At 37.1% G+C, this 12,058-nt stretch overlaps 1 protein-coding gene across 1 annotated transcript in view; it reads left to right on the top strand.

Annotated features, from left to right (window-relative positions):
• The window catches only part of BANK1 (B cell scaffold protein with ankyrin repeats 1), a 186,472-nt gene that overhangs the window by 75,263 nt on the left and 99,151 nt on the right, over positions 1-12,058 (top strand). Inside the window, 3 exon segments of the mRNA XM_035890347.1 lie at positions 1,456-1,604; positions 2,771-2,909; positions 4,914-5,056. Coding sequence (XP_035746240.1) covers positions 1,456-1,604; positions 2,771-2,909; positions 4,914-5,056 — 431 coding nt within the window.

The following is a 12,058-nucleotide window of genomic DNA, read 5'->3' as shown; positions in this document are numbered from 1 at the left end:
ATCTACGTCAGACATAGCATGCCCAAGTTTCTGTACTACATTCCCTGGAATAACTTCACTTAGCAGGCACATTTATTAGAGAATAAGTGTATTAAATCTATGCCTTCTTAAGCAAGGCAAGGTTGATAAGGAAAGGGAACATTCTGTATCAGACAAACTGATACATGTGGGGGAAATAAAGTCAAGCAAGAAGTGAGAAAACTAATTGTACATTACCAGTACCAATGCTAAATGGAAAGAGTTCTGTGCCGCTTAGGAGCACTGTGTCGTTTGTGTACCTCGGTCACTTGGGCACTTTTGGAAAAAACTCAAAATGGCTGTTGTACTTGTTTGAGCAAAGCCAAATTGCTATTGTTCTGTATTCTGCCCATCGCTAATTTATATTAATATTCTACATCAGTTTAAGAGGAAAAGATGTGCCTGAACAGTTATTTGTGTCCTTGAATGTAATTGACTGTGAGTGTTCCATAATTTACAGTAATACCAGATACTGTTGATGTCTCTCAGGATATTTTCTCACCATCCAGTCAAGATTTTTTAACTCTGAGCTGCTTGGAATGATATCATTAATCTAACTAGGTGACTGCAATATGCTAGGTAATCCTGCGTGATGAAGAGCTGCTGCAGTCCTTTGAGATGGGTGGCAACAGTGTTTTGTACAGGGTAATAGAGTGTCTGGAAAGGAGTAGTAATGATACAGCTGAGAAGTAGCAGGTGTGAAGAATAGCTTCTCTAAAACACAGGCTTAGTCAGAGCTCTGCAGATACAGTTGTCAGTTCTTTTATATTTCTTCATTAAAATTCTGTGATTTGGTGAAGGATTCACTATGGCTCTGGAGCCTTTACCGGTACAGCAAAATAGAAAAGAAACTGGTTGCAAGCTGTCTGTACGACTGGCATGGCATTTCCAAACCCAGAATATCCTACACAGAAAATGCATGCCTTCAGTCCATTGTTTTGTCCGTGAAGGAAGGCAAAGGCTGTGGAGTCTGCGTCAAGGAAATCTGTGTCTACTGTCCTAGTTACCTGGTCACAGGCGTTACTGCCCTCACATAAATCCTTCCCATAGACAGGTGGGCTGTTGTGGTAAATGTGAGTGTATGAGAGTTGGTTCTGAGATTACAAAACAGGCTGATCTCTCTGACGTTGTTGGTCACAGCGACTTTGGTCTAAAGGCTGTGTCCCTTTTGACTTTAGTAAGACGAAGCATGTGAGCAGAGCCTGTTCATATAAATAAGGGATGCAGGATCAGAACGCCAGAGGCAAGCTCTTTATCAACGGGGGAAAACTCGCTACATTTACATGAAAAGGAATTTTGCCAGGCTTTCATGCGGTGCCCTTGATGTGACTCCAAATACCATATGAGTAATATGTTGGAAACCACATTGCCAGCGTTGCCATGTTTTGTTATTCTGGGATTATTAACAATGTCCTCATTCCACGTTATTTATTTCAGATCACCAGACTAGCTCTGATGTTAACTTGTCAGATGTCAGGGGAGCATCAGAAAAAACAGACCCCAGTTCTAAACCAGAGGTACTTTCTGAAACATTAGAAACTAATGAGCAGTCGATATTGGTGCTTCCAGGAAGAATATCATGTGAGGTAAGGTTTTTTGGATGCTAAAATCTTTGGGATAACAGTCAATGCTCTTCTCTCCCTGCTGCAATCTCATTCATACTGTAACAGTCTTGAAAACAAATAGCAGATAAGGGTCCAAAATGAGAGGGCATCGAGACAACAGTGGGATTTATTCTGCATTTGTGTCATGTCCACACTACAGCCAAAAGATTTGCGAATAAAATAGTTTTGAGATTGCCTCTGAGGGATTTTATCTCTATTAAAATTATTTGGCAGCTTGGGCAGAGTTATTACCATCATGTGGACCTTGTCGTTTAGAGGGAGCATGTAGTCAGTCACTTCTTGAGAGATACGGAGTATCTCCTGGCAAGAATCCATGATGGGTATATGGGTACTTGCAGATGTGCCCATACCACGATTTATACAAGTGCTTGTGTGAGCATATATCTTGTCTGATTTTAAATCAGAAATATTTATATATACATATCTGCATGCGCATTCGATGAACACAAATGTTCATATGCATTTGCTTTTAATCAGAGTTGCTGTGTGAAAATATGTGAAAATGTAAACAGAGGAAGTACAATATCCAGCACTGCATTCCTTTGTGTAAGTGAGCAGCCACAGTCAAATATGGAGGTTGCGGTGTACATGGAATATCGCATATTTTGCTTGCTATCTGTCTTTCAAAGATGAGTCACACGCATTATTTCATTGTGGAGATCAGTACAGTTCTAAGGGAGTAACATTCCCTCTGCTTCAGGAGGCAGTAGAGGGGTATCGTCTCACATTACCTGCTGCTTCTATCTGACTTTGCTGTCAGCTCACTGTAAGAGTTGAAGTGAGTCTAAAGTATTTTAGATTCTTCTGATTAAACTGAATGTGTCATTTTTCTAGACTATAAAGAAGAATGGTCTTAGAAAATGTAACAATTCACCTACACATGCATTTAAAATACTGTATTAAAATATTGTTAGGTAGGCTGAATTTAAAATACAACATTATTTGGGTCATTTATGTCAGTAAAATACTGAAGGATAACACTGAGATGGCATCATGTTTTGGTATTAAGATTTTTTTGTATGAAGCCGTTGGTAAAAGAACTTTCCTTCCAACTTATTTTCATTTGCATTTTATACTTCCATTATGATTTTCTGAAAGACTAATGGGAACATATTTTAATTTTATAGAACCCTGGTGAAATATTCATTTTGTTGAAAGATGAAATAGATGATGAAACTTTAGAAATTGAATTCATAGCAGATAATCAACGAATTAGGACACAGCCAGCCTCTTGGAATAAGAAGGTCAAGTACATGAAAGCCTTAGGTAAGAAAAACATCCTTTACCTTTAAGTAAACAGGAAATTTTGGACTCCCTTCACTTTTTCCTGATAAGTGGTTTCACTTCCCACTATTTTGTAGGTGTTTCCTGTACATGGGTTTTGCACACAGAACATTTATTAATAATGCAGAGAAGCAAAGCCTTGTGGTTTATGGGAAACTGGGTTCTATTAGATTGTTTTTGTGTGGTTAAATGGCAGGTGGCTGTCTTAAAATGTCATTGATTAGTCACAGATTAACATTCTTCAAAATCACTACCACAAAATGCAAAGCTAATATTCTTTTCTTATTACGCTATTACTAAAATGTTTCATTTTATATTTAATGCAGTAAATTTGGTTATGCTCTTCTCTATAATTCTTACTGACACAGGAAATAATTTCTTTTCTTTGCTCGTGTCTATGCCATTTCTTTGTATCACTCAGCTCTGCTGGCTTCTAATGATTTTTTTTGACTGCTCCATCCATAACTAGTTGCCAATAGTTCAACTGGTTGACAACAGTTTCTCTTAGGAGATCTGTGCAGATTTAAGGGCCACACCTCACTTGTGAGTTAAGAAAAAAATTTTCACTTAAGTATTCAGAGTGGAGCTTGCTACTGCACTGCATGCTGTGAATTCCCAAAGGAACATAATATTTTATTCTAAAACCATTGCAATACAGCATTAGAGAGGAAGAAATATGTGTATATATAAGCTACAGTTTTTTCAAGAGTGGCTGCTTGGAGCTATGTTTGGGTAATTCTGTGACCTGATTTTCATCCTGAGCTGGGATGATGGCCACATATGGCCTGAAAGTTCTTTATCACTGTGATGGTGCAGAGAGTTTGTTTTTAGAGACTTGATTGGGAAGAACATGACCAACAGGAAACTTCCATCTGTAACTGGATTTCAGAGAAGGAAAGCTGAAATCCCCATTCACAGTCTTAAAAGATTCTTCCAGAATTACTCTGAGAACACTGTTGATCACAGGAAGGTTTCTATAGTAGATGATGAAATAAAATCTGAACAGTAAATGCAATACTATGAAAAATTTGGCAGAGCGCTGCAGTCCAAGTTTAATTTTGTTTCTTATTTGTATTTAATGCTTCTCTCTGTAGGCTTTTTTCTGTTTCAAAATCTAGAAAAGTTGGAAGTTTGGGAGAACCCTTTTTTAATAAGGGTCCAGCTGATCTGATGTTGTAAGAAAAACATTTTAAAAACCCAAAATGGGCAGTTTCCATTTAAGTGATTTAAGGTGATGCTCTATTCATTTAGTTTCTTTGGCCCTATTAGTCTTCTCCATTTTCAGGGTTGCCCATTTTTATTGCTCTTTTGTGGGCAGAGTTAGAATTTTAAGAAAGCCATGCTAGTGCTGGTATGATACAGCAGGATGCCTGGCACAATGAATACTAATGAATTATAAAATGTGCTCATAAAGTGGGCTCATGCTGCATACGCAGAGCAAGTCATACTTAAGTAACAGACTGTACAAATGCCTCTCTCCTTTGCTTTTACTAGGTAAACAACTGGAATGGAAGTAATTATACTGCAATTTCTGTAGCCTAGTTCAAATCCAATTTTGAGAACCTTGCCTGCAATTAAGAAAAATGTTTCAAAAGATGAATAGCAATTCCACTATTTGTAATAGATGAACTTTTCCTTAATTTGTAGGCATAAGGGAGCTGATTATATACAGGTCATCAGTCTATCAAAGGGAAGTTGGAAATTTGAAGCATACAGTTTTCATCTCCTTTCTAACATGAAGCAATACAATAGCTTTGTTTTATACAGGTTTACAGATATGTATTTTCTTTTGTCAGCTTTTTAATGTTAGGCTGAAAGACCTGGATAAAAAACTGACTACACTGAACCATCTGTGAAATGCAAATCCAGTTCATCGACTCTATACATCTTCTGTGATGTTTTCCTGTTCTTTTACTCATTCCCTGAGACCTCTGGTCTGGAACTGTACAATGTTTTCAGCTACTGTTCTGATTTGTGTTTTATAAGATTTTCCCGCTGGCCCTGTATATGTAAATGTCTACTGTGGGGGAGTGATTAAAACCACAGCACAGATCGAGTACTATACTGCACTAGAGGAGATTGAGCACATTTTTAAGAAAGTGGCTGACCCAATAGCTTTCACTTGTCAGGTAAGTTGACTTCTGCATTTTTAATTTAAAAAAAAAAAAAAAATTAAGTGCCTCTACAAGCTAAGAGGTAATACACAATCTTTTCATTGTGCAGTAATGAGTAATGGGTCATAATAGGCTCAGGATTAGAGAGGCCTGTCTTTGAGAAGTCTAGTTGTAAGTAAGTCAGGCAAGTGAAAACAAATTTTCTCTCTTTTTTTTGTTTTTGTTTAGAGAGTGATATAAACATCCTTTGTGCTGTGTATGCCCAGTGAACAACATCCTGCATTACAGAGGATGAAAATAATAACAAACAGTAGTGATGTCCCTCTCCACTTAAAGTGTTCTTTTTTAATCATGTTGTATTTGGAGGATTATTATTCATTAACCAGCAAACGGGATTTTTCTGGCATAGCTTGTATGGAAGACAGTAGGTTGCTATTCATATAGAGTCCATTTACAGCTGCTGAATTATCATTCATGTGGTTTGCTGGTTGCCATGCAGATTCTTTGCATCTATTTAGAAGAATTCATGTTTTGAGCTGGGTTTCCAATCAGCACAGCAGGCTGCAGTGCTCTGCAGCATGTCCTTTGCCAATGGCATGTACAAAATAATAAGAAGGGAAAGCATCTATTAAGAAAGGACAGGATCTCAAGTACCATTTGTTGAATGGTGGGTAGCCCAAGCAGACTTGTCATGATGTCTATATTGTAATTGCAAAGGCAGAACAAAAATAATAGTCTGTGTTTCCAGTGCAGACAGTCTCATTTTCCTGTGACAAATCTACCTTATCTACCACCTAAGGCATTACACTCGTAACAAAAGGATTAATAAAAAATGATGTATTGCATTATTAGGGTTCTGTTAAGGATGGGGGTAGTTTCTCTGTAAGTACAAGTCACTTCTGTTCTAAGAAAACAGGCTTGTTGCACAAGAAAAAAATGCAACTCTAAGTACAAGTGTGTTCTTAAAATCTTCATCATAATTCTTTAGCCTGTATTTTAAAGGATGTCAAGGTAAGCTTCTAACAGGTTTCATTTAAAATTTTATGCATAAGAAGTGTGTCATAATGATTAAAAAAAATCATAATTGACATGGTAACCTAGATACCTACAACACACCTGGTATTTCCATTGGAGAATTATTTGTGTTATTCAGGATTTTGACCCTTCATTTAATCAGCATGACTAACATTTAATAAGACACATGCAAATACAAAAATAATTCTGTGCGGAGCAGTAGTGCACACCAGGAAATAGTGTAATAACTTTCACGGATGTTTAACAGTTTCCTCACCTTTACTCATTTGGATAATAAGCAAGGGTTTAAATGAGGAGACACTGTTTGCCTGCTCTTAATTTTATTGTTTTGGCAACTGGAAAAGTGATGCCAAGAAAATTTTTATAATCGGGTAAGTTTTGCAATCGTCACAATATCATGGCTGTTCTGTGGGAAAGGATACAAATAGTCGTTCTTTTGTAAGTTGCACATATGTCTTGGAAGATTTGTCATCATATTTAATGGTACCTGCTAGCTAGGTAGCTAAACTATTTCCACAAACTTTTAAAATACTTTAAGCTCTCATGTAAACCTGATTTAATGGCAATAAGATACATCATCAAGATGCAATTTACAGACCATGATTTAAGTTAATCTTTAAAAATATGTTCACACATGGAAAAACAAAACAGACTTGGCACTCATTAGAATTCCCATCAAGTAGCAGGAGTAGTAGTAACTTTTATTTAACCATGATAATTAAAACCTTTGAGACTATCAGCTTATTTGCAAAAGTATCCTGGGGCAACAGTGGTTTATCTATGCAAAGTAACAATCAAACACAATGAAAAACAAAATTAAAATAAAATAGAAAAGCTTAGAGCAATTATTCATCAAAGCAATATCACTCGTGGTTCAAAGAAAAGTTCGAGAGTTTCACAAATGCTTGCAATCTGAGAAGTATCTTCATATTAAAATTCTATGATGAAAGCAAATTGCTACAGTAATGCATACCAAAGACAGAATGCTTTGGCAAAATGCTTTCATTGTATTGTATATTCTGTTCCTACCCTTCCAGCTACTTTGAGATGCTGTTGTTGTTGAGATTATTGTCCCCTTCTGCACTTTATCCCCCAGTAAAGCCAAATAGATAAACAAACGCCAACAAATAGGCTTACAGCCATCCATTTCTTTTACTGATAGTCAGGTCAGTTCATATATCTTAGTGGGAGACCAATAAAGTATGGTATCACTGCACTTATGAATTCCTCTTTTTAGAGAGGAATTAAAGATTAACACTAGCCATATTTTAGATTAAATGTATTCTAATATTTTTACAAATCATGTTTTTGGGAGAAATTCTTTGCCAAATCTGACAGATCCAAATCTGTCTGAATTTTAAAAGCACTTATCAACATTAGCAAGACATTATAAACAACGAAATAAATATTTAAAATGTAAGGAAATAGAGTAAAAAATGAAATAAGTTTATTTGCATAAGTTTTGAAAGAAAAAAGACCTGAAATTTTATAGTGAAGTAGGAAGAGTTGGGATGATAACTGAATCATAATGTTCAATGAACTTCTTGTCAGAATATATGGGGGTAAGCATTGGCTAAAGGCCATGAATTTTTTTTGTTCTCTCACTCTCATATAATTCTGCATTAAAGAATCTCTCTTAGGGAGTTTCTGTTCTTACGGTAACCCAGTGTACAGACTGATTTTAAGGTTCTTATAATTCATAATTAAACATTTTCATGTTTAATTTTTTACTTTTCATCAACTTCTCATTTCAACATTCTGCTGGATTTAGATGCTGTATTGATTTTTCTCTCAGACTTTCTACTAAATACAACTACTGATTCAGTTTAGTGTTGGAGTTTCCTGGTATAGTTTCTTAGGTTTTTTTAAAAAAATTGAAACTAAGGTCATATCCTTATTACTAAAATTGATAGGTTCATGATAGTTTGAGTGATTTAGAATACCTGGAGAGATTCAGGAAGCCTTTATGGCAAACTTTGGTTGACTAGTACTGCTATGATTCTGAGAGACTTGGTATCTTAAAGGATGTTTTTATCATACTCATCAAATGGGATTCTAGTTACAGGGTGTATTGAAAAAGAAGAATGAAAATAAACGGCAGCCTTTTCTATGAAAACTTGTAAGAAATAGCTATATGACTTATGTGGTGATATTATGTATGTGCCTTTACCTGATCCCCAGAGATACTTCCTTTGAGGCTGTTTTTAGTATTTCAGTCTTCTCAGCCATGTCAGCAGCTGTTGTTTTAAAATGTTTCTTTCTTTTCTTCTAAGTATGAAATATCTCCATATTCTATCACTGGCTAAAATTGTCAGAAATGCTTAAGCGATTTTTAAGCTTAGCCCATTCTCTCTGGCAGAAGTAATCTAGATATTGAAGTGCATATAAAGTAGCATCTGATATGTAAGAACTGCTGAAGTAGTTCATCTTTATGTAAAGGCAACCTTGTAAGTACTGCTAAAGCCAGTGAGAAATATGTTAATTTACTGGCTGCATATGCTGTTTCAGTGGCACGCATTTTCAGGGCTTTGTTAGCAGTTATTAAAGAATGTAGGTCATCTCATACACAAAAGTAGCAAAATATGTGTTTGGTTTTCTCCTTTTTCAAGGATGTTTTTGGAAGCCCAGGTGTGGTGGTCAGCACTTGGGGCATCTCTGTTCACAGCTGTGTCCTGTTGCTCAGAAAAGGGGGCGAGGGAAGGTAGACAGTGCCTGCATCTGGGGAGGTGGTACTAAGCAAGGGCAAGCTGCTGGTGATGAGCTCTGGGGTGGGTAGTAGCACTTGCAGAAGGACCAGGATTGAAAGGTGGAGCAGAAAGCAAGCTGGCTGTGCTTCAGAGAGTATGGGAAGTACTGCCTACAAACTCACCAGCTTAATTCCAAATGGTTCCTGGAAAGAAGAACTTGCCTGCAAGGACACAGGAAGAAAGTAGTACTTCTTTTCCATCATGTTTTAAATCTTTATTCAGATAAAATGTGGGCTTTCTCAAACTCCTGACTGGCTCAGTGTTCCCTTGTAGTGTGCTTAACTTTAAGTACAGTTCTACTTCTGTTGGCTTTGGTGAAGCTTCAGCATGAACTTCAGGTGCATAGTGTTGGTGGGATTTCTTGGGAAGATTTCCTGGGCCTATAGAGACCTGTGTAGGGTAAATGCAGCATACTTAGAGTCTGTAAATTAGAAGTCTCCAAACTGAATTCCTTCTTGGGGGAGGTGACTTCTATGTTAGTATGGAGCTGGATAGTGCTGTTATGTTTCACTGTTATTTCTGCTATTATCTTCACATAAGTACTGGAACAAGCCCTCCTGTATGTGAGATAAAAGACACTAACATAGACTTTTTTTTTTAAAAATAACTAAACTAGTTTTTCCTCTTGTGTCTTTGTGTACAAAGCTACTCGTTATGATTTAGTTAACAAGATAGCTTATTAAATCATTGCTTGAGTTTAGATTTTAGATCCCTGGAGTAAGAGAAAAAGTTTGAGGTGGAAAACTTGAAGCAATTTGCACTGATAAGTCAATGTAAGAAGTGTATTGTGCCTGACTTGGAAATTATAGACATAGATAGGCAGGCCTGTTAAAGCATGAGAAATTTAGCTCTAATTTAATCCAGCCTAACTTCTGTCTCAGCAGCTTGTAAGAACTAAGCTAGCCTGATGTGGTTAAGCCACACAACTGTTTATGGCCTGAAAATTGTGCTGCAAGTTCCTGAAGTTGTGCACTCTTCTCCTTTCAAGAACTTGCTCCATCTCAGATTGCAAAACATTGTTTTATCCCATGTAAATTTGGTTGTCTGAGTGCAAAGTAAGAGCTATACACTCTTAAATTACTCCTCCCACTGATTTCTGCCTGAATAAAAAGGAGAAAGAAGGGTTCCTGCCTCAGTTTATATTAAAGAGCAAAGACTGGTAGGCAACATTGCCGTGAGTGCTTGCTGAAAAGACACTGTGGGGTGTTTATTTACAAGACAGTCTGAAATGGGTTCTGTCAGAAATTGCTCCTTGGGCATTTCAGGACAGATGATAAGATGCAGGTTGGGGTGTTGTTTGTTTGTTCTTTTTCTTTTGAACAGAGAGGGATAGATAGGTAGCAAAATGTGGAAGTGGTATCCCTGCAATTTTAAATTGAAATTAAAAATATTACTTCAGGTTTAGTTTGTCTAGAAGTCCACCTATATATTTACTCTCTATATAGTGGAATTTCTGCTATGCAGTTTCTTCAGTGAATACCAGTGGTTTTGAGCCTCTTTCTTCATGGCACAATATCTGCATATACAGTAATCTGAGCTAGTTCATGTGTTATTTCTTATTTTTGTCCTACTCTAGATTGAACTCTATTAAGGTGATAATACCATACCTAAGAAGACCTACTTGGAATAAGAGAAACCTACTTGGAATAAGAGAGAAAACAGAAAAATTCTGTTTTCCTAACTGAATTTTAATATTATTCCTCTTACTAATTTTTAAATATGTGATTATTCATGAGGAGGGCGTGCTAGATATGGGAGGTTTTGCATATCCTTTCTCAATTCACACTGTAAGTCTGGTACTCAAGTTAGATCTTTATTCTAGAATAAAGCCTTAAAGATTTTTTTTCTAGGCGGAGTCTTTTTTAATGCTTATTGCTTTGCTTATTGAGGACTAAATTACATATTCGTAACTATTGAATAACATACAGATATTGTAATGGGACAGTAAAGAAAGGGTGAATTATGGAAAGAAATAGATCATAAGTTACTAGTGTTTTTAATGTAGCATAATCAATATTGGAAGGGACAGTATTAATTATGGGAAAAATAAACATTCCTATTCTATTATTTGTAGCTCCCTACTTGCATGAAGTGGTCTTCTAATTCTGGGTAGGACTCAGATGAAAATTATATCCTGCCTGTGTACTCAACATTTTCTGATCACGTCACACTTACTCACTTTTAACGGTCTCGGGAATTAAACTTCATGTTTCATCAGTAGATCCCTCTGTCCTTTTCTCCTCAGCATGTCAGTCACAGAGTTTCTTTTTAAGTTTATATGCTAAGTGTGTCTGGAGATACTTCCTGTTAGTGATCCCAGAATTGTCTCGACCAGAAATAGCTCAGCTATGGGAAAGCAAACTTTAATGCAGCGCTGCTGACATCTGAGCAGAGTAAACCAGTGTCCTGGTTTCGGCTGGGATAGAGCTAATTTTCTTCATAGTAGCTAGCATAGTGCTGTGTTTTGGATTTAGTACCAGAAGAATGTTGATAACACACTGATGTTTTCAGCTGTTGCCAAGTAGTGCTCAGACTACTCAAGGACTTTTTGAGCTTCTCCTGCTTGCCCAGGTGCATAACAAGCTGGGAGTACAGCACAGCTAGCACAGCTAACCCAAACTGACCAAAGAGCTATTCCATACCATATAACGTCATGCTTGGGGGGGGGGTTAGTTCGGTCGGTCGGTCGTTATTATTTTCTCTTATTAAACTGTCTTTATCTCAGCCCTCGGCTCTAACCTTTTATTTTCTTTCTGATTCTCTCCCCCATCCCACTGAGGGAGGGGGGGGAGTGAGCGAGCGGCTGCGTGGTGCTGAGTTGCCAGCCGGGTTAAACCACGACAACCAGCTATAGAGCACTGCTCTGCTGTGGCTCAGCTCTTCTGGGTGCCCAGTGCAGCATGGACTGGACTAGCGCCATAGTACTCTGTGTAAAATATCCTTACTGTTCAAGTCTCTGTAGTCATGTTTCTCTTGTCACACCAAGCAAAGAAACACTTAATTATGTCTACCTTGAGAGTTGTTAGGAATAGATCTTGGCCTTCTGTCCAGAAAGAGGCAATCAAAAAAAAAAAAAAAAGATCTCATGGCAGTGAGTGAGGATTTCTCTTGTCTAAAGACTATGTTTTTCGTAGGAAGCTAATCTAACTGGTTACTACCAGTTTCTTAATCTGTCAGCAATGTTATACCTTGGCTGATGGAACTGAAGCTATTTCCTACCTAGCAAAGTGTGCAA

This window comes from Egretta garzetta, unplaced genomic scaffold (assembly GCF_000687185.1).
Source record: "Egretta garzetta isolate BGI_Z169 unplaced genomic scaffold, ASM68718v1 scaffold72, whole genome shotgun sequence".
Taxonomy (NCBI): Eukaryota; Metazoa; Chordata; class Aves; order Pelecaniformes; family Ardeidae; genus Egretta; species Egretta garzetta.
Note: the sequence above shows the minus strand (reverse complement) of the source record. Positions and strands in the feature narration are given on the sequence as shown.